This window comes from Pteropus vampyrus, unplaced genomic scaffold (assembly GCF_000151845.1).
Source record: "Pteropus vampyrus isolate Shadow unplaced genomic scaffold, Pvam_2.0 Scaffold220, whole genome shotgun sequence".
Taxonomy (NCBI): domain Eukaryota; kingdom Metazoa; phylum Chordata; class Mammalia; order Chiroptera; family Pteropodidae; genus Pteropus; species Pteropus vampyrus.
In genome coordinates this window covers 1,326,235-1,353,370 of record NW_011889001.1, presented here as the reverse complement: position 1 = coordinate 1,353,370, position 27,136 = coordinate 1,326,235, and the positions used below count along the sequence as shown (strand labels likewise).

The 27,136-nt window shown below is 34.6% G+C and overlaps 2 protein-coding genes and 1 pseudogene across 9 annotated transcripts in view; 1 reads left to right on the top strand and 2 right to left on the bottom strand.

Annotated features, from left to right (window-relative positions):
* The window catches only part of MSL2 (MSL complex subunit 2), a 30,336-nt gene extending 7,589 nt beyond the window's left edge, over positions 1 to 22,747 (top strand). For all 3 annotated transcript variants that reach the window (XM_023538372.1, XM_023538373.1, XM_011373195.2), the window contains one exon: positions 18,640 to 22,747. In XM_023538372.1, coding sequence (XP_023394140.1) covers positions 18,640 to 20,231 — 1,592 coding nt within the window. In that variant the 3' untranslated portion in view covers positions 20,232 to 22,747. The remainder of the gene's footprint in view (positions 1 to 18,639) is intronic.
* On the bottom strand, positions 16,086 to 16,204 carry LOC111747404 (annotated as a pseudogene).
* Positions 22,748 to 23,413: 666 nt separating the features above from the next.
* Positions 23,414 to 27,136, bottom strand: part of PPP2R3A (protein phosphatase 2 regulatory subunit B''alpha) — a 159,657-nt gene continuing 155,934 nt past the window's right edge. For 4 of the 6 annotated variants that reach the window (XM_023538369.1, XM_011373193.2, XM_023538370.1 and 1 more), the window contains one exon: positions 25,810 to 25,936. In XM_023538369.1, coding sequence (XP_023394137.1) covers positions 25,810 to 25,936 — 127 coding nt within the window. Of the gene's footprint in view, positions 25,937 to 27,136 lie in introns of all 6 variants that reach the window. The other 2 variants (XM_023538371.1, XM_023538368.1) reach the window with 1 other exon arrangement.

The following is a 27,136-nucleotide window of genomic DNA, read 5'->3' as shown; positions in this document are numbered from 1 at the left end:
GTTCTAAATTCTCCACATCCTCGCAAATACTTGTATTTTCTGTTTAAAAAACATTTTTTTCTTTTTGATATCTAATGGCTGTGAGGTGATACCTCATTGAGGTTTTGATTTGCATTTCTCTAATGATTAGTGATATTGATCATCCATATGTTTGTTGGCCATTTGTGTATCATCTTTGGAGAATCACTATCATTTTTTTCTTGAAAACTTAATTCACTCATTACATTTTTATTAATTGCCTGTGGTGGAATAGGAAGATGAATAAGACACATGCCCTTTACTCATATGTTGTTCAGTGTTATGGGGAAGACAGATAAGTAAACCAGCAATTATTGGATAAGTGCTGTATTAGAGGCACTTATATCGAATCTCAGGCATCATAATAGAACCACTTATAAATTAACTTTATTGCACATGTAAGTTTCAGAAATTAGCCATTAACGAGTGTTTCCTTCCATATAATTTGTTTTTGAATAGCTGTTTGAGTCAGCATTTAAGTAAACTTGATTGGTGTTAAAACAGAAGTTGGCTTAACATTTTTTTCTTGGGACTTAAGTTTACCTGTTCTCTATGATGTGGGAAGACTTCTTTAGGGAGCATTTATCTAGTGGGCTGATACGGAGGAACAATATTTAGTAATTTGTTTCGGTAGATAAACTTTTTTTTCAGATATATTTATTTAACTTTTCCTAAGGAAGAAAATCTCCTTTTTACAGTTTCCCCTTTTAGTATTCTAAAAATTAGTTCTAAAACATTAGTTCTACTTGGGTATGTTTATGCAAAAGGGAGTTGCCTTAGGGAGAGGACACACTATGTGCGTTGTTCTGGATGCTGAGAGAAATGAAAAGAGGTTTGTTCCACAGTCCTTTGTCATATGACATAACCATCTGAAAAGTTAATAATACTCGTTTAAATAATGGTTCAGGGCAAGCTGTATAGCCCTGTAGAATTAGGCAGGAGAAATTGGGTTAGTCTAGTGAGATTTAGGAAGTTTAGGGCTTGAGCAGGACCAAGAGGAATGGCGAAGTTAGTGTTCATTTTTAGCAAGGCTTGAAGGAGAGAACAGCTGTTCTATTTAGGCTGTAGAAAATCAAGTTCATCTGTAATGAAGAGTTCTAGAAGGAGAGCCCTTTCCCTGTTTTGGTTATTCAAGGGCCTTTTGTGTGGGAAGCTTTGATGCCAGGTTAAGGAATTTGACATTTACCTTGTAGACCTGTCTGCATCCCCCCGCCCCCCCCCCCCCCCCCCCCCCCGCCAAGTGTACTCTAAATCACCCAAATCAAATTACCTAAAAGCTCGTTAAAATTCATTCACATTTCCACATCAGACTGATTTGGAATCTCTGTCTTGTAATCTGCATTTTAACCCTCCATCTTGATATGGGGAGGGGAATTTGCAAATCACTGTTGTAAGCATTTGAGAAACAGCATTTTAAGTAGAAAGATTAATTTGGGGGTAGAATATGGGATTGATTACTGAATAGTGGTGGCAGTGGTACGGGAACAACATAGATAACGCTAAGTGGAATTTTTGTCTTGCTTATGGTTATAGCATTTTATTTCTTTGGTATGTGCCATATTATATTTTTTCATGGTTTGTCATATTTCACCATGAATAGATTAAATGAGACATTTCCTACCCTTAAATTTATAAACATTTCTGGCACAGTGCTTCCATATAGTACATTCTTGATCAAATATGCTCAATTTATATTTAAGAACTGACAGAATCTGGCAGTTTAATACAGATCATGGGAAAAATTGAAGGAATCAAAGGTAATTCAGTTCATATCAGAAATGAAGTCAGGAAGGGCATTGATTTTGGAAGGACATGAAGAATTTAGATAGGCTGGTTTGAAATAATGACAGCCCAATTAAAATATTCTTCAAGGATTTAACAGTTTGGTGTTGGATTTTGGGAAGGGTCAGGTGCTTGGGAGAGATTGCAGTTTTTTTAGGAATTAGAGTGGATCGTGTGTGCTGCTGAGGAGAATGAAGAGAAGGATAAGACAATGTTGAATAATTTGATGGTGCCTGAAGGTTGAGGTTAGTGAGGAAATAACTGGAAATATGGTTAGGAAAGGATAAACATATAATCTAAAAAGGTTTTATGCTCTTCCTTGAATACTTTGATTTAAAAATAATTTTATATACTGTTTAATAGAATAAAGCAACATATCTTCTGAGTCTCGGGGTTGTGGTTTTCATTCTCTGAAATTAATTCAAACATCCAGTCCTTTCTTTGCACTTCTCTTTATTTGTGTATTTGCATGCATGCACATGCAACCACTCACATTGTATAGTTTGCATTAATAGCATGCTGTCATTAATTGCTTAATTCTATAGTGTATTGGTTTCTCTTAGTTGACACTTCCCTCAGAGCCCATTTAGCTACTTTTATGTCTGATTAATTTAAATTTGTTTCTCTGAGTTCTGATGTGCTTTCTAAATTTTATCTTAAAAAGTGGTATTTCACAATATTCAAATTACTTTTTCATTTTTCTCTGTGTCCAACTGTCACTTTTGACTTTTTAAATTCACTTTTTACATAGGTCTTTTACTCTGTATTTTCTCTTTAATGATTTTTTTTTGGTTCCCTTGTCAGGAAATTAATTTAGATAACTTTTTTTTTTTTTTACCTTGATTACTGTATATCTGACCATTTTTCTCATCTTTTTCTTGCTCTCAGTCCATAATACTTTAGCAGAGTTATTTTCATTCATTGTCCTTTTACTCCAGAGACTTTCTTGAATTTTTGCTGTATTGGAATATCTGGTGTTCTCTAGTATCTAATATCTTTTAATCTAGTTTTATAGCCAGTGTATTTTGTGTGTCTTACCTTTAGTTGTCTATCAGCATTTGTCTATTTTGTTATAACCTACAGAAAATGTGCACTTAGAATGTTGTTTGGCCCAAAACTTGGAAGTAAGTTGTTTTCTGGCAAAATCGAATGGTTTTAAAATAATTTATGCAAAATATAAAGGCATACCTAAAGTGGTGGTGGGCTATCCTGTGTATAACTTAAGAGCTTGGGACCCGCTACCAGTCCTACTAAATACCATTCCCTAGATGTTTAAATCTGCCTGATGATTTGATATTTAGGACTCTGGCCATAAGTAATGTAGTAATCTAGGAATTGAAAGGGGCATTCCAGTCCAGGCATCCTTGTGATGAATTTCTGAATCCCCTCTACAGTTAGTAAGTTGGTTGTCCAGCCTGTAACTGAACCTATTCAGGATATAACATAGGACATGACTATGTCGTATCCACCAGAAGCTGTGGGCTGTCTCAGAGATCTCTTTATGTTGTCATTGAGCTTGCCGGCTCAATTTTTACATAGGTCTTATAAGGTTATTCTTCATGATGAGAATCCATAAAGCTGTAGGCAGAAAGGATCATATACAGCCATTTTTCATATCAGATAATCTTTTCTGTAATATTCTTGAAAGTTCATCCAAGCCTTTTCCTGAATATCTCCGGGTTAGGGAGCTAAAATCTATTTTGGGAAATAGCCATATTGTTGTTCGACACCTTTTTTGAAAGAACTTTCTTTTTAGAAAGTTTTTGCTTCTAATTTACCCAAGTCTCTTCCTGTGTAATTGTTTCCTGCTAATTTTTTTTGTCCTCTGGAACAATTCAGAAAGCCTTTGATAAATTTTTACCCTTCAACTATTTGAAGACAGTTTTCAGGTCTTTCCTCAAGATAAGCATCACTAAGTTACATGTCCTGGAACCATCCTGGTTTCAGTTTCTTCTAAAAGTATGGACTTTTGTGTCCATGTCCATGGTATTTAAGATTTGGCCTGGTGGGATTACCTGCCTTGATGACTTGGACAAATTATTTTATTCTCTTAGTTTCATTTGTAAGATGAGGTTGTTGGACTAGAGCAGAAATTTGGTCGTGAATTTGACCCCCAGGCTTTTTATTTTTTGGCTTGGTTAAAAAGTTACAGAAATTTGAGGGTGGCTCCATAGTGTAGTGATTAGCATGTCTGCTTTACACGCAGAAGGTTCTGGGTTTGCGCCCCAGGTGGAGCCATGGACCAGGCTCCCTGACTGTGTCAGGCTGGGGGTGGGGGGTTGGTGGATACGCCACTAGCATGTGGGAGGAGATGCCCAGCGTTCAGAGATCCAGGTCTTAAGGGGAAACAGCAACATCCATATGTCAGAGGTGGAAGTGGGGGTGGTAGGGGGAATTAAAGAGAGGAATTAAAAAAAAATTTACGGAATTTGGTGGTCAAAGTTTTAAAATCTAGACTTCACATAAAAATCCAGATTTTAGGCACCTCTTAGATAACTGTAAAGTCTGGCAACAGTGGGTGTACATTCCCTCATGGCATGGCATCACTGGCTGTAGTTGAGGGGGATTTCTCCTTTTTGGGGATGGAGATCAGCCCTCTCCAGTTTGCCCTTGTGCCTTCCCAGCCTTTGTCACTTTTTTTTTTTTAATGGCTTGGATATTTGGATTTGTAATCCTCAGGAATGGAGGAATTTGTAAGGTCTCTTGTGCTCTAGATGTTATTTTGAACCATAGAATTCTAATATTAGAATCTCAAAGTATTTTATGAAAACTTCTTAACCTGGATACAAATTGGTATTGCTTTATCTTGTTTGGCAGTTGAAGAACAGTTGTTGGTTCACAGTGTTTCTGGTCAATTAAAACGTTTTCACAAGTTGGTTGTTAATGTTTTTCACATCTTCTCTATCCTTAACTGATTTTCTATTTTGTCAATTTATGAGAGGTGTTGAAATCTCTAATTATGGTTTTATCAATTTCTCTTTGTAATTTTATCAGTTTTTGCTTCACGTATTTTGAAGTTGTTATTAGGTGCATAAAACAATTTTGAACATATGGAATATAGTTATAACTTTAATTTTTAGTGTTCTGCTCCACTAATTCTGTCATTTCTAGGTCTGTTGTTTGATTTTTCTGCTTTTTATGGGTCATATTTTCCTGCTTCTTTCCATGCCTCGTTAATTTTGATCGGATGTTGGACATTGTGACTTTTACTTTGCTGGTAAAATATTACCTTGTTGTTAGATATTTTTGTACTATAAATGTACTTGGGCTTTATTCTTGGGGTGCGGTTATTTGGAGACAGATTGATCCTTTTGAGGCTTGTTTTTAAGCTTTTGTTAGGTGGGACCAGAGCAACTTTCAGGAGTTAATTTTTCCACACTACTGAGGCAAGAATTTTATGACTACTCTGATGCTTTGTGCATTATGAGGTTTCTCACTGTGGGTGGTGGGAACAGAAATTATTCTGCTGCTTCTGAATGACAAAGGGATTTTTTCTCTTTGCTCCTTTTGGGTGGGAGTTGGGTGATTCTTTATCCTGGGATTGTTTCCTCATACACATGTGCTAATCAGTACTCAGCTTGAAGACTTGAAAGAGACCTCGTCTAAATCTCTGGTGTTTACTCTGTGCAGCTCTCTCATCTCTAGTATTCTCCCCTGAGAAGTCCAGCTGCTTTGACCTCCCAGATCTGTCTTCTCAACTCAGGAAGACCCCTAGGCTTTGTCTGGGCTTTTCTTCCTTGTGCTGTGGTCTGAAAATCATCTACAGGCAGTAAGCTGGGGCGATTATAGGGCCCTACTCGTTTAATTCATCTCTCAGTGATCACTGTTGTGTGCTGTTTATTGCTCAATATCTGAAAAACCATTGTTCTCTCCAGTTTTTTGGTGGTTTCAGATGGGAGAGTAAATCTGATTTTTTCATTTTGTCTAGAAGCAGTCAGATTATATTCAAAGTTTATGCTGTCCCATACAGCAGCCACTAGTTTTTTAGTTAGGTATATATTACGTGCTCAGTAGCCACATGTGGGTAATGGCTACTTTATTGGATGTTGCAGATACGGAACATTTCCATCAATGCATAAAAGTTCTACTGGACAGTGCTGTAACAACTGAAGAACTTAGATTTGTTCTTGAAAGCTGTAGTAGAATTAAAAGATAACCTTCAATGGTTTCATCTCAAGTTTTGATTTTAAAACATTGAACTGGATGGGGTTTTGAACAGATCAGATCATTGGAACTCACTGCTATAGATTTATAGAACAATTTCTCCAACATAGTATTAGTGAATCAGGTTCAAGAAGGTGTTCTAGTAGTAAAAGGTTTCCGTTAATATAATTTGACTGTTTTTCTTCCTTTACAGTGAGGCAATTTGAGATCTCAAATGCTTATTGGATCACATAGTGGTGCCATAACCAGTTAATAATTTTGCTCAATGTTTCTATTTGTCATGAGGGCTTTAAATTGTTTTAATTCTTAGTCATGTGTTTTGTAAACTCTTAGTCATATTATTTCAGTTCTTTGAATTTTTTTGTATATCCAGTGGACCATTGGTTAGGTACAAGAAACATTAAGAAAATTAAGTTTCTTGAAATACTAGGTAATGAGCATAAAAACGATAATGAGTTTAAATATTTGGTTCAGGATTATTATTACCTCTCTGTAGGTTGTCTGTGTTCTAACACCCTGTATATCAACAAGGTGTTGGTAATTATTTAAAAAACTATTAAAAAGATGCTATAGAGTGATAATGCCATATGGCCTTTTATTTTTAGAAAATAAAGACTACTTACACTTGCAATGTGTTGCTTGAAGTGTTTGCAAATACCTGTCTTAAAGCCACCTTAGTTCATCACTTAGTAATAAGACACAAGAATGGTTAACAATTTTTAGTAAAAAATACAAGACCTCCAAACATCAAGTCATGTTTGCAGTTTTTTTCTTGTCTAATGTATTCAATTTTAGCCTGTTTTTAACATTTATTAATTTACAAATGAGATGTCATTTTAAAGTAGTTGTGTCACCAAAATGCCTTTTTTTACATAATTTGAATAAAATAAGATGTAATCTTGTTAATGGAAAGTCAGAATTTGCCTTTGTATGTTTCATTAAAATGAATTTATAATATCTTTAATATGATGAATAAAAATCTTAAAATCACTTCACATGATTAGAATAAACCCCCAAGAATTCCTATTACTGTGAAAGATGGCATCAAGGTAAAAAGGGTTAAAGTATTATTAGTGATTTCTAATCTGGGTTGTGTATCAAAATTACTTGGGAAGCTTTTTAATACACATTCTTGGGCAGCATCTCCATCAACTGAGCATCGAGTCAGTTCTGGTGTAGGCCACCTAGGTGATTCAAATACTAACCCCTGGATGAGAGTAGTGTTGTCTTGGAATACTTGTGTGAGATTAACAAGTGCACTTTAAAAAAAGGAATGTGCGCCAATAAATTTAAGCAGTATCATGTTAAGCAAGTTTCTTGACAGCTGTAGTATTCAATTTTAAGACACTAGTTAGTATATTTTGAGATCACTCTTCAAGAGGGTATTAAAGCAACCCCATTAATGCTTTCTGGTTCATTGGAATACCAGTTTGGGAAATTTGGATCTAGATGTATATTTATTCGATTCATGTTTGGTTGTTCAGCTATGAATCAACTTAATTATGCCTAATTTACCAGCCCATATTATCTTATTGGCAATAATTCAACGAGAGATCCATCATTGCTTTGCTAAAATATGAAAATAATGGAATATTACAGAAATACTCTGTAATCACAAAACACTCTATAAAAGGCTCCCCTACATAATTATTAAATTATTAAGATAAATGATGTCTGGCATTCTCTTTTAATTCTTACTAGAGTATGAAATGAGGCATGACTTGAGTTTATGAATATGTTGTGGGTCTGAGTAGTTATCATTCATTTAATCTATGGTGAGTGTTTGGTTTTTTAGTTTATAATGGTCGTTGATTGGTGAAGCTTACTTATATAAACCTTTGACATCCAAGAGTGTCAGGAAGTATTTTTCATAGTTTTAGGTCAGTAAAGACAAAAAAAGTTAAAGAAACTCTAGATTTTAACCACTCATGTTCAGTAAATAACTTGTCTTGAGTAACAGTTCACACTTTTAATGTTGCAGTGTTTAACTATTGATTTTCTTTCTTTTTTAACTATTGATTTTCATTTCTCAGCAAACTGGTTGTATTCTTTTTCTTAAACTGGCAACATAGATTGTTTTTTCTGTCTTTTTTCATTCTCCATTCTCTTGGCATATATATTTAGCTATCACTGGTCTCAGTATAGTAGTAGTTATTTAAAATGATGTAATGAACTTTAAAATAATTACTTGGTCAGGTTGTCAAAATACTCCAGTGTGTATCATCATTTTTAGTGATTAATGCATATCTGTCATATTCCCTTATTTTTAATTAAAATGCATATATTTTTCTGCCATGATTATTTGTGCTGGATCTTTTAAAACATTTTATGGGTCTGTGGAATCCATGCAATCAGGGAATAATGGTCTGGGGCATAGCTGCTTGAATTAGAGAACTAATAATTTCTTTGAAACCTTAATTTGTCATTTGGACCTGTTGATTTTTTTGAGGCATGTATTTGCTTTTTGGTTTACTACTAAAATAAACTTGCGTGGAAGGAAAGTATTATAAGCACTGCTCAATAAAAAATTTAAAGAAGAACAGGCCTGGGTTAGGAAGTCATACCGAGGAAAATGGTGCTGTCTTAAGAGGATTCTCTCATCTTGAATTCATTTATCTTTGACTTGAGTTTATTCTTTATAGTAGCATTCATACTCATGAATTTTGCCTAATGAAAAGGTTTTTAAGAGGTTTAGACTTAAGCATATTCCTCCAAAAACTATATTAGGCACCGGTTTTGCAAGATTGAAAACAAACTTAGAATAGTTTTAATTGTCCCAGTTCATTCATTTGTGCCCATTTGGTAAGTGGTACATATGATCTTTTTATGGTGTCATTTTTGTTCTTAGTTGAATCCAGATTATTTCCATATGTATATGTATCTAGATATCTTAGTAGTTATTGTTTGAAAACAGTACATCTTTAATTTTGGTAATTTTGGTGATATAATTCAGAGGTATAAAAAAGGTTGGAGAATCCCTTGCGCTAAATGGGAGTGGCAGGCTTTAACACAGTGCTTGGCATATAACTGGGCCCCAGAAATCACTTGCTTCAGTGATTAAGAAAAGAGAAATGTTTTCTTAAGTGGAGATAGCCTAAACAATGAACTCATTTGGAAAAGGTGGAGAATGTGTGGATATTTAGATCAGTAGATTGGACTATATTGTTCAGGCTGTATGTCAGACTTTTGACATCAGTAGAAGTTTATGCTTCCACTCTATATATGCCTTAATATTGCTGTTGGAGACTGTAAGCTGAATGGATTACGACTGATTGACGATAGTTATTCTCACACCGCAAGAAAAGGGTATATTTATGTATATTGAGGTTGATCAGTGTCAATTTATTGCTACTACTAGAAAAAAGTCAATTTTCTAGTAGTGGCAATAAGATGAATAAGTGATGCTTTATATAAAGTGACATCATGTATGAAAACCAGCTTATCCTAATCATATGAGTTTAATATGTACATATTTACTAATGTGCATAGTTTTACACATACATTATGCACATATATACATTTAATATCCCCACACACAGTCTTTAGTTAAGATTTCTGGTGCTGTAAATTTTTAGACTTGTATGTAGGCAGAGCTTTTTTGTTGGATTCTGTTTACAGAGAAGATGGTATAGTGCTTTGTAGTGTCTATGTTCAATTGAAACATTTAAGATAAACTTTAAAAACTGTTGCAGCTCCAGTTTCTGTGCAGTAAAGACTTCCTGACCCTCACAAAACTATTGTTGAGCATCCATCTTTCACTTCTTTTCACTCTTCCTGCCCCACTCATTATTGTACTTGTTCCTGTTTCCTCTTTTCCCAAAAAGGTTTTCCTTTCCATCTTGTAGTTAATTATTGATTCTTCTATGGCCCAATTTCATTCTTTTTGGTTAGTGGTAAGAAGCACAAATTGTCTCAGCGGGTGCTATGAAGTTAATGTAGGGATGGCGCCTGATAAGTAGAAAGAATACTGGGTTGGAAATCAGTAAGACTCAGTTTGTATTTCCCATTGCCAGTAACTAGCTAATTAATCTTATGAAAGCCCATCTATGTTAAAATGATGCCATAGAAAAAGTTGATTTCCAAGGTCACTCTCAACTCTAATATGCTTTTTAGGATTCATTCATTGTACATTGGCCATGCTGTAGAGCAGCGGTCACCAACCTTTTTGGCTCTAGGGACCAGTGCTCCTATGAGAATCTCATGCCCGATGATCTAAGGTGGAGCTGAGGAGGTGATGCTAGCACTGGGGAGAGACCTTCTGCTGTGTGGCCTATTTCTTAAAAGGCCATAGCCCCTGGGATTGGAGATCCCTGCTGTAGAGAATGGAAACATCTGAAGTATATTTGAAACAAGAATGGTTAGATTGAGTATTTATTAAAAAAGTCTTGCCCTTATGTTGCAGGAAAGGTTTGCCTAGCAGAAACCAATACTGCATTCCTAAACAAAATGTTTGAAGATTTTCTGTTTGCAACATTTGAGAGTGTCTTTCCAAGATCAAGCATGCCACTTGTCATCATTCAGTGAAATGTTTTGTCATTGCTTAAGTTACCATCTTGTCTTGGATCCAAGAGCTTCCTTCACAGCAATGTGATTTGGCTGGTAACAAAATTCTTTTTGCTGTTAATAAAGCTCTCCCCTCCTTTTTCTTCTATATATTTCTTTCTCTGTATGCGACTGTAAATATACTTAGGTGATCAGTAAAGTTATCTGAGCCATTTGGAAAGGAACGGCTGATGAAAAGTATGTTATTTTATTCAATTGTGATTGCTGAGGAAATTGGCTTTAAGAATCAATAATATAAGTGAATATAGAAAACTTCCTATTTAAGAACTTTAGTTTTGAGTACTTTATGATGACCAGTTAATAAGGTGTTTTTTTTTTTTTTTTCCATAGAGTCACTTTTATTGAGAACTATAGTTTTAGGAAGTTATTAAGTTTCTTTAGTAATGATTTTAAGAAAATCTCATAGAATATAATTATTCCACTTTAGCAAGTGAATTTTGTCACTTTTATTCTTTTTCTCTTTTTTTCCTTAGAGCTTTAATATGAATGTCTAGTAGTTTTTTATTTTTTAATTATTTTTGATAAGAGTCTATTTGTTGGGAAACAAATTTAGGCTCTGATGGAAAGCATATTTTGAGTTAGTTTGTTGAAATATCTTTTTTGATACCTCTTCCTGTTTTGTGTTGCTTGTATTATCAGCAAAAGCAGAAAACTGCTTTCTTTTTTTTGTAGGACGCCACATATTTTACACACCTGTTGGTTTTTATACCGTTTTTATTTTTCTGTTTTGTTCTTTTGGTAAAACTGGTTAAGGTATTTTACAAAGATTTTTTTTTCCTTTCCAGATACTTTCCCATATATACTATAAGTCTAAGTATTATAAAATTTGAGTCTTCATGTGGATTTCTTGACTGTTTAACATTCTAGTTTCCAACAAGGTTTCTTGGAGAAGTGTTATGATATTTTTAATTATTAACTGTGACCTGTCTTGTGTGCGTTTTTTACTGATAGTAGTATTTCAGGATAATGTTCATGTGATTCTTGGCTAATTTTTCCTAATCTTCAACTGTTATCAACAACAAATAAGATTTATATAAAATTGCATGATTTGAGATTTTTGATTGGGCAGTCCTTGTTGCTGTAATAGAAACATTGCTAGGAGAAGGAGTTCTAGAGAGGGGGTGGTGGTAAATACAGAATGTTTTGATTTTGATAAATGCTCTTTTTGCATATATGCCATTTAAATTAGAATTATATGGTGCATTTTTGTTAAGTGCCAAAATTAAGCCATCGAGAAATTCCTTAAACCATTTTCTATTTTTATCATTTTTTATTTTACTGTAATTATTTTCATTGGGATCATTTCTTCTCCATGTGAACTTTAAAACAATGATTTGATTCTTTAGTCTCTGTTGTTCATGTCTAATTTTTTCATAATACATTTTAACCTATTGTAGCTTTTGCCATTGTAGGTTCTATTTAATGATTATTATTATTGCCAGGTTCAGTGTTCACTGGATCATTTTTTAGTCATTAATAAATTTTGTTAAGTATTTTAGCCATTAGTTTTATTTTTTCTTGTGTCCCCTTTCTGTACCTCTAAACTTAATTTCCCCCAGTAATTTGGTCAAAATATCAGTGAGGTTAAATACTTATTGTTAAAGTGGAGAATCAAAAGATTTTGCTTCAGAAGTGATAAAGACATATTTACTTGGTAGTCTGCATGTCAACATGAAATTTATGGTGTCATTTGGTAAAATTGATGGTGTCTGCATGTCAACATGAAATTCACTGCAAAATACCTTTACCAGTGGTATTTTGGAGTGAATGAATTATCAATCACTTTGTTCAAAATAGGGATCAGTTATGTATTTAAAAGAATTTACCAACAAAAGAATAATGTGTCCTTGTTTGCTTATGCTAAGGAGGAGTGCTGCCTCTCCCTTGTATGGAGAAAGGAGGGCAAACTGATTTGAGACCTAGTTACAATTTGTTTATTTTGGTGCTCTGAGTCTCTCAAACTTAGGCTGCTGTGTAAATCTTGATACTGACAGTGATTCTTGTCAGGGGTAGGGATAAAGTGCATGGCAGCCAATCCAAATATTAGCTTTGGTATATTAATAGGGTAAAGTAATGATATGAATGATCTATATTAAATTATTTAATAAAGGAAAGTTTTGTGGTTAAAAAGCATGTTTATTGAGAAAAGTATACCTTACAAAATGTTCTTTTAGTGGCTGAATTAAAGCCCTTTTCTAAGGTATAACAGTTTTTTCTCAGGTTAATCTAAATTTGGTTTAAAAATTATTTAAATTGTTGATTTTGTTAGGTGTGATAATGACATCATGGTTACATAAGAAAATGTACTTTGTAGTGATTTCTGCTGATGTGAATAAAGGTGAATTGATGCCTGGGATTTGTTTTGAAATATTAATAAGAGATGGGATAGATGAAGTAGATGTGACATAATCTTGATAATTACTGAATCTAGGTGATAGGTATATGGAGGTTAATTATACTATTTTCTGATTTTTGTCTGTTTGAAAATTTCCATAATAAAAAGTTTCACAAAATTAAGAGCATTAAGAGATTTTTTTAAGTATCTTATTAAATTAATTATCAACAGTTATATATTCCCAGAAAAATTCCCAGAATTACCATCATGATTATCTAAATTGTAGTCTCAAATTATAATTGGCTAATTTAGAGATGGAAAAGGTTAAGGAGAGACTAAGTAAGGAATTGGTAACTTTTTAAAGATGGAGTAAAAATTAATATTTAGTATTTAGGGACAGTACAGCATTTAATATTGTTTAAACAGGGCACACAGTATCAAATTTAGTTATAAGAACTTTTATTTTGTAAAGAGAGGTAATTCTTGTGATATATTGCAGATTAAGGATTAAAGGCAATGCAGTTAGAGATTTTCTTGTCATGAACTATAAATCTTTAAAGTTTAAAGATGTGTATTTTGAGCAAATCTTTTTTTGTACTTGAGTGTGAAACTATATGGAACACGATCTAAGCTTAGATAGATTAAACGTCTCTCCAAACACTCCCCAGTTTTTATAGTACAGTCTACCAGTGAGTGACACATTTCCTGTTAACTCAAATTGCCTATTTCATTTTTTAGGATACGATTTTTTTTTTATACTGTTAAAAGTGTTATCTGATATTTCTTAATTTGGTGGGGAGAGGAGTTTTCTTAGGAACATACAGTAGGTGTATGGCTAATACTTACCTAACTCCTAAGAAGTATCTGAACCTTTTCCTTTGTTCCTCGTATCACCACTGGAGCTGCCTTTGTTATGAGATGTAAAGAGAATTCTCTGGGAAACTTTTGAGGATTATCATGGTTAGCTAAGTGCATCAAAAAGTTTGCCTATAGGCATCTTTAATAAAATGTTTTAAATATTTGTGTTGGGCAATGGTTGGGCAATTCAGTAGGTAATATGAGGCCAGGTGATGAAAGTTCTTAACTCTGGTAGTAGAGTTATGAATCAATAAGTAATAGTTTTTTTGTTTTTTTCTGGCTTATTTTCTCAATATTAAGTATACTAATAACTCATAGAAGAATGCAAAAGATATGTAGTATATATGTTCTTTAAGGTGGTTGGTTGGGTAGTTCAAGGGTGGTTTTGATGACTGTTAAAAAGATCTGTGATATAATGAAAGCAAGAAGAGGTAATCCTTATTATCACTTCGCTTGTGCAGTTAGCAACTCATTAGGGGTTATAAAATGATGATATTCAAATTATGTAATTCTTCATTTGTTTGCTGCATTGTTCTTGTAAAGAGAAACTTCTCCATGACTTGGTTATTTGGTCCTATAATTCATATATAGTTAAATCAGAATAAATACTTGATTCTTGCTCTTTATCAGTTTTCAAACTAATGACCTGGTTCACTGGCATCCTGAAACTGATTTCCTTTTAAAAAAAAAAAAAATTCAGAAATTTGAACATTTTAGATATGTTTCATTCCATCGCATTTATGCATGCTAAGATTTTTTCATCTTTGGCCAGTAGGAACCTCTTCAGGTTTGTTCCGGAGTCCCTTTAATACTATCTTGATCCTTTACAGTTTCCTTGCTTGCTGGCATAACAGGGTAATCAAAACTCATCCTGTCTGATTTATGTCACAGATCTGGAATCAGCCATTTGTTCAAGAAACCCTGATTTCTTTGAACAGGAAATTGTTTTTCACATTATCTGAGTTACTATTGGATGGGGTGGTCCCTTGCTTCCAGGCCTTTTCAGTGTATAGTGCTAGAAAATATGAAGATGAAAACATTAGTTCCTACTCATAAATCCAATTGAAATTTAGAATTTTTTAACTTAACTTTTTCCGTCATGACTTTTTACCTCCTACTAAAAAAAAAATCTAGATTCTAGGGACATTAACATTTACTTTGTAACTGTCAGCACAACCACCAACAATGTGGTTACTCATAACAAAATATAGAAAGAAGATGCAAAGATTTGAGTCAATATTGTGTTATAAAGTTATTTAAAGTAGTTAATTTCTGATTATACCATCAGTTTAATATAAAATTACAATTTCATTTTGACTTTGGAAGATTTTCCTTTAATATTTTAGTTTTGTTATATAATTATGTAAACTATTTACATGGTATGAAAGTTAAAAGCTACAAAACAGGATAAAACGCAGAATAGTCTAATCCTGTCCCTGTTCACTTCACTTTGTTCAGTCTCTCCTTCCCAAAAGATAACATACTTATTTTTTTAAGCGCATCCATATATAACCCCTGTGCCTTTCCTTGGATTAAGTCAAGGGTACTCTAAGACACCGCTTCCCCCCGCCGCAGACCAGTACCTGGTTGGTTGCCTGTTAGGAACCAGACTGCACAGAGGTGAGCAGCAGGCAAGTGAGTGAAGCTTCATCTGTATCTGCAGCCTCTCCCCAGTGCTAGCATCACCGCCTCAACTCCATCTCAGATCATCAGGCATGAGATTCTCATAGTGGTCCCTGGTGCCAGAAAAGTTGGGAACCGCTGCTCTAAAGGATTCCTGCATTGGGTAGATGGTTGGACTTCATAACTACTGGGGCCTTTTAAAAAAAAAAATTGTGGAGTCATGCAGTCATTGCCACAGTAAGATAGAACATTTTCATCGCCCCCAAAAGAGTACCATTGTGCCCATTTACAGTTAGCCCCTGTCCCACTCACAGCCTTAGGCAACCACTATTTCTGCTTTTCTGTCATTTCTAGACATTTTATCTAATGGGGTAATACATTATATACTTTGCATATGGCTTCTTTCATTTAGCATGTTTTTGAAGTTCACGTTATGGCATGTAGTTCTTTTAATTGCTGAACAGTATACTGTTGTATGAATATACATTTTGTTTACCCACTGGTTGATGGACATTTGGATAGTTTGTAGTTTTTGTCTATTATGAATAATTCTGTGCATATTCATACACATCTTTTTATATGGAAATATATTTTCATTTCTCTTTGAGGAGGTTCTTAGGAGTAGAATTGCTAGTTTGTATGGTAAATGTATGTTTAACTTTTTAAAAAACTACCACCTGTTTTATCTCTCTCTCTCTCTCTCTCTCTCTCTCTCTCTCTATTTATTTATTTATTTATTTTAATCCTACAGCACCTGGTATTCCTAGATGGTCTTCCATCCAGGTACTAACCAGGCCTAACCCTGGCTTAGCTTCCGAGATCAGATGAGATTGGGCACGTTCAGGGTGCACGGCCGTAGACTCACCTGTTTTACAATATGATTTCTCCTTTTACATTTCACACAGATAATATAGAAAGGTTCCATTTTCTCTACATCTTTGCCAACTCTTGGTATTGTGTCATTTTGAATTTATCCATTCTAATAGGTATATAGTAGTATGCTATTGGTTTTACGTTCTTTAATAACATGATATTGAGCATATTTTCATGTCCTTATTAGACATTTGTATATTTTCTTGGGTGAAATGTTTATTCATATCTTTTGTCCACTTTTTAAATGGGGTTGTTTTGTAGGAAAATTTTAAAAATTATGTTTAGAAGTCCTTTATCAGATATATAATTTGCATATGTTTTCCTCCAGTCTATGAATTGTCCTTTCATTTTCTTAATGGCATCTTTTGAAGCGCAAGTTTTAAGTTTTGTGGAAATCGATTTTACAGTTTTTTTCCTCTGTCATGGATAGTGTATTTGATGTCACATCTAACACTTTGCCCAACCCAATGTCATGATTTTCTTCTGAGTTTTCTTCTAGAATTTTAGCTTTTATATTTAAGTGTCTTTGATCCATTTCGAGTTAATATTTGTGTATGTCGTGAGGCAAGGACTTAACGGACTTTTTTTGTTTTTGCCTTTGGATATCAAATTGCCCCACACGATGTATTGCAATACTCTCTTTTCCCTATTGAATTATCTGATCACCCTTGTCACACAGATCAGTTGACCAGACATCTAAGAATTTCTTTATGGACTCGCTGTTTTGTTTCATTGATTTATGTGCTTATCCTTTTGCCATTACCACACTATCTTGATGACTGGCTTTATAGAAGATTTTGAAATTTGGTAGTGTAAGCCCTCCAACTTTTTAAATTCTTTTTCAGAATTGTTTTGGCTATCCTAGTTGCTCTGTGATTTTTATCTAATTTTAGAATCAGTCTGTCAGTTTCTTTAAAAACAAAAAAGTTGCCTGGGATTCTCATAAGGATTATATTAAATTTATAGATGAACTTAGGAGAAACTGCCATTGTGTTCGAGGCCTTTGTCTAACCTAGGCTTGTGCAACCTCAGACTAGTAAGAGCTGAGCTGTTGCCCTCCCCACTGGCCAGCCTCTGAGAAGTCACTTCCAGTGATAATGCTTCTGGGTTTATTCATCACTTGTTCAGCCCTAATGAACCTTCTTCTAATAGCTGCTTAAGGTCCTTATAGGTTAACACTGATGGAGCTGGGTTGTAGAGAATTGGGCAGCTCCAGACCTGAACATCACAGATTCCTACTGTTCTTATTTGAAACTCAGCAGTGTTTCAAATATAAATGCTTTTCAGGTAGTTTCGGTTTTGGTTATGAAAATGACCTTGTTTTGTTGTTAAAAATTTTCAGGTTTATAGTTGCTTCTAAGGGAAGGGGTTTGCTAATTTCACTTGACTATAGCTGGAACTACTTTCCTCTCCCATTGCTGAGTTTTAAATTATGTGATGTGTATGAGAAAATAGGTGCTGCTTTTGAGTTAATTACTAACCATTTGTCCTGAACTGGGAACAAAGGAGCAGTTACTTCTTGGGGGGTAAAGGTGGAGATAGGCACTGATCTGGTTATTTCTCCCTTCCTGGTTCTTATGTGTAGGTCATTTATAATTTGGGAGTGATACCAAGTTAGGGGGTCACTTTCACCTTTATATTATATTGCTGTCCTTAGGCTATTTGTGTTCTATGACCATGGTCGTTTTGTATTCTGTCAGAGAATTTGAGCCAAATATTATGCCTTTTCCCTCCCTTTTAATACATTTAAACATATTTCCCATTGCCATATACAATGGGAAATATGTTTGATATTCTCCAGGAGAATTTGAGTTTAGTACTACTCCCTTCTTCCTTTTAGTAAATAGACATCATTTTTTTTTATCATAACTACATTTTGATTTTCTCTTAGTTTGTGATTAGTTATTTATGTGATAATGGTTTGAAAATAATATCTTTTTTCTGCGAAGATTCCTTTGTACTAATTGATTAATGACATCAAACTATGTTTAATGAGGATAGGGACTAAGTCTTGCTCATATTTTCCCAGTGTGTAACACAAAATAATAAGATTAATGTTGTAGCATTACCATGTTGCCTTAGGTTGAGGGTCCTAAGGGTTTTAAGCCTACTTTGTGCTTTTGGCGACTGAGCTTCACCTCTTTATACTCTGTAGGAAGTGTAGGAAAGTGGGCCAGAACATACTGTTTGAGGGAGAAAAACAATTGACAAAGATTCTGGTTTGAAATAAAGAAATGTGGAATATGGCATGAAAGTGAAGTGAGCTATTTTTCTATTTCCTGTAAGATACATATTTTTTCACCTCGTCTGGTGAGTTTAACCCACCTCAGTTTTAATAGATTACTTAAAATCTCATCTTCAGTATATGAAATTGTAAATTTATGTTATTAAAATCTTACTTTTTCCTTCTTTTTCCCTCTTAGGACATTTGCTACAAGATCCTATTGCACCCACCAACTCCACCTGCCAACATTATGTCTGCAAAACTTGTAAAGGCAAGAAAATGATGATGAAACCTTCATGTAGCTGGTGCAAAGACTATGAGCAGTTTGAGGAAAACAAGCAGTTAAGCATCCTAGTGAACTGCTACAAAAAACTCTGCGAATATATAACACAGACTACATTGGCACGGGATATAATAGAAGCAGTCGACTGTTCTTCTGACATTTTGGCTTTGCTTAATGACGGATCATTTTTTTGTGAGGAGACAGAAAAACCCTCAGATTCATCCTTTACTTTGTGTTTGACACATTCCCCTTTACCTTCAACCTCAGAACCTACAACTGATCCTCAAGCTAGTTTATCTCCAATATCTGAAAGCACCCTCAGCATTGCTATTGGCAGTTCTGTTATTAATGGTTTGCCTACTTATAATGGGCTTTCAATAGATAGATTTGGTATAAATATTCCTTCACCTGAACATTCAAATACAATTGATGTATGTAACACTGTTGACATAAAAACTGAAGATCTGTCTGACAGCTTGCCACCTGTCTGTGACCCGGTAGCCACTGACTTATGCTCCACAGGCATTGATATCTGCAGTTTCAGTGAAGATATAAAACCTGGTGACTCTCTGTTACTGAGTGTTGAGGAAGTACTCCGAAGCTTAGAAACTGTTTCAAATACAGAGGTTTGTTGTCCTAATTTACAGCCCAACTTGGAAGCCACTGTATCCAACGGACCTTTTCTGCAGCTTTCTTCCCAGTCTCTTAGCCATAATGTTTTTATGTCCACCAGTCCTGCACTTCATGGGTTATCATGTACAGCAGCAACTCCGAAGGTAGCAAAATTGAACAGAAAACGATCCAGATCAGAAAGCGACAGTGAGAAAGTTCAACCACTTCCAATTTCTACCATTATCCGAGGCCCAACATTGGGGGCATCTGCTCCTGTGACAGTGAAACGGGAGAGCAAAATATCTCTTCAACCTATAGCAACTGTTCCCAATGGAGGCACAACGCCGAAAATCAGCAAAACTGTACTTTTATCTACTAAAAGCATGAAAAAGAGTCATGAACATGGATCCAAGAAATCTCATTCTAAAACCAAGCCAGGTATTCTTAAAAAAGACAAAACAGTAAAGGAAAAAATTCCTAGTCATCATTTTATGCCAGGAAGTCCTACCAAGACTGTGTATAAAAAACCCCAGGAAAAGAAAGGTTGTAAATGTGGGCGTGCTACTCAAAATCCAAGTGTTCTTACATGCCGCGGCCAACGCTGCCCTTGCTACTCTAACCGCAAAGCCTGCTTAGATTGTATATGTCGTGGCTGCCAAAACTCCTATATGGCCAATGGGGAGAAGAAGCTGGAGGCATTTGCTGTGCCAGAAAAGGCCTTGGAGCAGACCAGGCTCACTTTGGGCATTAATGTGACTAGCATTGCTGTGCGCAATGCCAGTACCAGCACCAGTGTAATTAATGTCACAGGGTCCCCAGTAACAACGTTTTTAGCTGCCAGTACACATGATGATAAAAGTTTGGATGAAGCTATAGACATGAGATTCGACTGTTAAATCAGTGGGTCTTTAAACCTACCTCTGGTAGGGAAATAGCTACAGTTTAAGGCAGCTATGGGTTTGTTGGTTTAACTTGCCGGAGCTCCTGCATATAGATCACTTGTATCAAGTGTTTTCATTGCTAAGTTATATGTGTTAGTGTCGGGGAAATAGTTTGCAGATAATGGAGGAGTAACCCTACAACTATATGTCCTTAGTTCTTACAGAACCTCATAGTTTTGAGAACAAATTCTGATGCAACTGATTTATACAAAACGAACTTTGGCAAGGAAAATAACATTAACCTCATTGTTTATGGTCATGCTTTGTGCATAATCAAAGTTTATGATTAAATGTAAGGAAGTGGTATCTAGTCAGTCCATAAAGATTGTGCTAAGTTTTTGTGAAAAAGTAGCCATTAGTCTGTTCAGGAGACTCAGTGCAGCTTTCAGGTGCCATTGATGTTTTCCTGTTGAAAAGCTGATGTGTCCAGCTCAACCTTTGTGCTGACATACCATTTCTGATCATGAAAATTGGCTACTGGTGTATGTAGCAGTTCTTAAATCAGCAGTATTATGAAAGAAAATTTGCCCCTCATTAGAATGTTGAAGAAATCTGCCTTTAAAAAGTGAACAAACTGAAATTCTGTCAGACTGCAGATGTTTAGCTGTTTATGCTACAAAATTCTTGGGAGTTGAGCCTATTTTTTAGTTGTCTGACTCATTTCTAGAGAAAAAAAATCTTAACCCTTTCTTCACTATGAGCAATGTTCTAATTAGATAAATGAAGTGGAGAAGAGCAGTTTTATTCTGAAGGTAATTGAATTTAGACGATAGGGTGTGACAATTTTTAAAAAATTATACAAGTTTTATTTAGAAATTGGGATGTATTTAAAATAATTTTGGAATAATGCCCCAAAACATATCCAGATTTATGCATTATACTTATTGCTATTGGCCACTTTTTTAATTTTTTTTTGTTTCCTCTAATAGTCTGCCACAGACTTTATTTTAATTTTTTTTTTTTTTTTTTAGGGTGCTATTTGTTATGAAGGCTTCTTTGTAGAGGCCTAATAAAAATGCCTTTTTATGAAGCCTGTGCATTTAGGTAGGTTTGAATCTAGGATTTTCTTTAGAATGCCCTTTTGCATGTAAAGCACAAACTATGTTTCAGTTTAAATACACTTCTTCCCTTTAATTTTTATGGGGAAGACAAGTGAGTCACAAACATTCTGTTGAAGGGAAATCTAGTCAGTTGCTTAAAAGAGCACAGCGCAAATTAAACAAGGACTGACTAGGTTGTAAAGAAATGACTTTATGATTTAGAAGAGTTGCTGCTTTGGCAGTGCTTATTTAAAGAAAAATACTGCTGGAAAATTTCCAATTTCTCCTTAAACGTTCACCATCTCACATGAGATCTGATATATGTTGAAGTTATGTTTTGATTTGGCACACAGCATGTTCAATGATGGTTACTCACCTAGTACAAGACGTGGAGAAGAAACCTTTGGACACAGAGCAGATGACACCTCCTTCTGTTTTGTAGTGTATCCTGGTGTCATTTTCTGTGAATGTGGTCAGGTAGAGTTTTTGTTGTTGTTGGGCTTTTTTTTTTTTTTTTTTTTCCTGGTCTCTTTTGGTGGGGTGGGGGTGGGCTGAAGCCATAGGAAGAAAAATGTGATGTATGTGTCCAGTATGTACTATTTTGTTTTGTTTTGCAAGAAGAGTTGAACTATTTTTGATAACAAGAGTAAATGGTGGAAAATGCTTCTTAGTTGTCTTGTCTTTATTTGCTTTCCAAGTTTTGGAATTTTATTTTTAATTCTTCTAAGTGTTAGCAGTGTCTCATGAAACATGTATTTGCCTAAAGTTTGTAACAGTTTTGTGTTGAACCCAGATGCCCTGCTATATAAACTTGTAAATCTGTTCTTTATTCACTAATTATCACTGCAAAATGACTAGAAATGAGATTGTACACATGGATGATTAGGATATATTTTGCAAATCTCCCAAACTTTCCTAATATTATGATCTTATAAATCATAGAGTACTTTATTGCTTCCCAAGTTTGATAATCTTAGTTTTGTGTTTTTTTTGATGCATGGGAGGTTGGCAATATAGACAAAGTGGAAATCATTAGTATGTGAGGGCCTTGATTGTTATGTAATATTGCCAATGATAAATTCAGGTTGTTTTTAGTACAAGTTTCTCTTTTTTATGCTGGTATTCTCACTGCCACCTTTTTGGAAACCTGTATTACACCTTAAATCTATCAATAAATGTTAGTTTTCTAATTCTATGTTGTAGAATACTGAGGGGGTCTGGGTTAGCATGTTCTGAATGGCCTATATTATATACATTTGGGGAAGAGTAGTTACAGTGCCTTGATTTCTACATTGTTTTTCTTTATACCATGAATGATTTAGGAAGGCTGACCAATGGCTAACTGGGGATGATTAAGAAATTATTACTGAAGTAACTGGATTTACTTTATCAGGATTTGAAATCACCAAAACAATAACAGCATTTAATGTATCTTCACTTGTTCGAGTCTTTGTTATTAACATAAATGATCAAATGATCTTTTCATCTTAGGTTATAGAATTTTAGAGCTGACAAGTTTTTTCTTTTAAGTTACATTAAGTATACATTTCCATGCAGAGGTGTAATTCGGTCCTAGGATAAAAAATTCCTTTTATTTCACTGTGTTCTTAGTTTTCTTAAAACAACTCTGTGGTGACCTTGTGGGAGAAAAGTAAGTTTTCTAACATATGGAAAGTAAAATTTCTTTTCCCATCTTATAGGTAACATATAAAATTCTTTAGAAAATACTAAGTTCAAAGTATAGTATTGGAATCTAATACTTGGATAGTATTTTAACTTTTCTCTCTCCCTTTTAAAAAATTATGTTTTTAGGTACCCAAATAACAATTAAATATTTTTAAAATAATACATTTAAGGCTAAAGTTCCTTTTGATCTCAGTGAATCCCTCATTCTCAAACTCTGGTCTTCCTCCCTGACAAAAGTCCCCAGAGGAAATCAACCAGTATGAGGTGTTATCCTTACAGATATTTCTTTATAGTTTTCCCAGGGGTTCAAAGAGTTATTCTCTTTGAAACTCATGCTTGTGTACACTGTTACTCTTCCAAATATAAAAATGAGTTTTAAGTGTGATTAAAACCAAAAGCGTGTAGTCATAATCTTAGTGAACGTGATTCATATTTGACAACTTGTCTTTATTTAGTTTTGCAAAAAGGGAAAAACAAAAAAGTTAAATCATGCAGGCTTCTCCATCCAAACATATCTTAACATTACCAAAAGTTGAGCAAATTACTTATCTCATTTGATCAATCTAGAGTTTTTTAAACACTTTGAACAGTACACATTGACATAGATAAGATGCAGGGAAAATACAAAGAATTTTATTAGTTCAATTACCTTGGCAATTAATATGCTATAAAACTCATTTTTAATTGACTAGCATTAAGATCATGATAATCCTCAACTTTTATCAAGGAGCCTCGGTATTGTAACAACTTGAAATTTCCAGTTGGGCAGTAATGATTATATTCAGCATGATTTTTACCATAAAGTCAAATATATACTATCTTAGTTCCTCAGAATTTACATTTCTTGCATTCAACTCTTTAGAAGGGAGTACAGTGAAACACATTCTTATGTCTGAAAATGTGATACTTGGGGTAACCTAAATTAAAATAGCCTTATCTTGAATGATAATGGTAGTTTTATAATAATTACTGACTTTTGAAACCAAATATTGACCAAAGTGAAAGCAAAAAGACTTTAGTAAGGAAAAACAAGGTAAAAAGGTAAAGCCAAATAGTCACAAAAAAAAAAATCAAACGTTTATCAGAAAGCAATTTTTACTTTTTGCTGAGTCTTTGAAATAGTTTAAATCATTGTGGATAATAAAACCTTTAAACCATATCTGGCTTCTAAAAAAGGTATTCCTTTTTAGTATTTTTTTTAATCTGAAATAAAAAGTTAATTGCTTTTCCATGGTAAAGGTTGAATGGGATAAATGGTAAATTTCATGTATTACATAAATACTTTTAATCCTAATAATTTACCAGTATGTTCAGGTTATTGCATGTAGTGTTTCCTAAAAATGTCACTTTTAAGCTTTTAGTTTTTCTTTGTGAACTATTAGATAGTTTTAATAGTTATTTTCTCTAACAGTTAAATGGAAGATCAGTTCTGATTATGAAGGTAAAATAACAGGAAACTGGAAGGATATTGACAAAGATTATAACTATTACTGTACCAGTTTAAGTTCTGTTCTCCACTTTTTGCTTACCACAGCTCTGAGGTTTGATTATTTCATTTTTTTGGCCTTCACACCAGCATGGGGGACCAAGATGGGGTCGGAAGGAAAGCTATGCTGACATTCAGGACTTGGGGTTAAAAAATCCAGGGGGAAAAGTTGATGACTTTGACAGAGATAGATACTAAACAGTTTCTTACACTATCAGAAATTTCCATCCTTTTTATAGTTTATCTTCAATTTTTATCTTTAAGGATATTGCAGGATTTGGCTGCATTGTGACTTGCTGAAATGTAGAATTCTGTAATGAACATATCCATGACTACAGTAAACATGAAATAGCTTTCTTCTATGGGTAGCATCACTGGTTTCTTCAATTTTTGTAATTAATATTGAGGTGGATAGAATATTTGGAATAGTTTCTTTTCAATGTGAAAGAAAAATGTTTAGATTGAAGCCTTTACTGTTGGCCTAGACTAATATCAAGTGATAAATATGTCTAGTAGAGAATAAATCAGTAATTCTCTACAAATATTAGATGAGTTAAAGGAAACTTTTTTTTCAAGTATGAGTCAAATTCTATATTTGTCTTCATTTAAGAAGTTTTTTCTTTAGGTTTTATATAAGATCCATGGTCAGGATGGGGAGGAGATTATTCAGAGTTTGCCAACAAGATTGGAAGGCCCAGTGGTTATGATACCTGAGGATGTAAAGTGACTAGCAGTTTGGCAGGTCATTGTGAAGTAATACATTAAACCAAGTAAGTTCAAGATCTTTGAACTGCAGTACACACATAATTAAAAGAAGTCTCTCAGATGTTTTGGCAGTGCTTTTATTACCAGGGCTAATTCAGTTCTGGAGGCCCTTAATGCTTTTTCAAGTTCCAGAATTTTTGATTTGTTTTCTGTAAGTGAAGGTTTCTTCTGGGTTCCATGGGAACCCTGAGGGGCCTCAGGGATGCTGGACAACAGAGGCAGCTCCTGCTTTTGTGCAGAGAACTGTGTGCTTGGTACTTTCTCCAAGAGAGCCTTGGTACATTCAGGGGTGAAGAGTGCTGGTTCACAGACTTTGGAAGTTGAACATTATATTTGCTTCTGAGGAAAAGCTCTGTAAGAGGTTTGAGGCAAATTGGAAGAATCTCCCAAATTGAGTATGTATATCCAGACTTGTTGCTTAAAAATGTCTTAAAGTTCCTAGTGCATATACACACTTGCAGAAATCAAAGCCTTTAAAAGCAGTATGCAAACTAGAGCATCTCTTCACAAGAAAAAAAATTTTTTAAAATATCTTTCAATATGTAGACATTGACGATTATTCTTCATCCACTGACTGAAGCTTTCCACATTTCTCTGCAAGGCTTGAGGTTACTATTTTATTACCTTTGTTTCCAAGTTCAGAGGGAGAGGCAGGTTCCTCAGTTTCATAATCTTCAAAAGTGCTGGAAAAAAAAAGTGAGTTACCGATTTAAAAAATAATGTTTGGGTAGAAGTCAATATGGCAAACTAGAGACTGAAGACCAGCTTGTAAAAGTACCTTCAGTTGCTAAATGACAAATTACAAACAACTGAGCCACCCTGGAGGAGACAATACTGTGGAATAAAAAGCATTCTTTTCCCTGTTCCTTAAAACCCAAGTTCATGTTAGAATTTGTTAAAAATGTGCTGTATCAAGGTTTTTCTATGGGCCTTGGAGGAATGAGAAGATGAATGATGCTAGGTTAAGGAGGTCTGAGGTCCATAAAGTATGAGCTTTAGATGAATGCTTTCATTGAAGTGGCTTCCATGCAGAGTGAGGAACTTGATCTCAAATCTCAAAATTGTTTTATAGTTTCCATGGCTTCCAAGAAGTATATTTAGGATGTGAAAGTGTATACATAGAGCAGACTAAAACCCATTCATGGATTTCCTTCCATTCTTTGCAGAATTCCACAGCATGTTCCCTCTCCCCATTAGAGGTTACTGTTATTCTTTGAGTTTCATATTGTCCAGGCTACCCTTGAAGGTAGCTTTAGACAGGGATGACAAAATATTTTATATCGTGAGAATGGTGGCTGCTTGAAGTACTAAATATTCTAAGGCTACATCTGTGCCCAGAAAAAATGTACATGATTAATTAGCAATGTCTCATAGTATTTGGCATCACTGGCTTAGCCTTGTTACCCTTTGCACAACACCTGTGCAGAAATTTCTGGACATACAGTACCTTTATCAAAAATGTACTAAGGCTGGCAAGTGAAGGAAAATATGCTGAGGTGGGTATACCCAGTGCATGGCACCTATTCAGTGAATAGAGGAAACAGTAAGGAGGATAGCATTGAGAGTGAAGCAGGGTTAATGGTAGAGCCTCCATTTCTGGGAATAGAAATCTCAAGTTAATTCTAGCAATGCAATGTCAGACACTGACTGCTTATTGCATGTCATAGTGGAAACATTTTCTTCCCCTTGGTGCCCTAACCTGTCTATGAGCTCTTAATGTCTTAAACACTTCAGTGCAAATCTGGGAATAAGTTAAAGAGTTAATTCTGAATTGAGGATCATTCAGTAAGTGAGCTTCTGTTGTGAAGTATGAGCCAAATACTAGGAATACAATGTGAAAAAGACTGAACCAGAGCTTTAGCCTAATGGAGGCCATCTGGAAT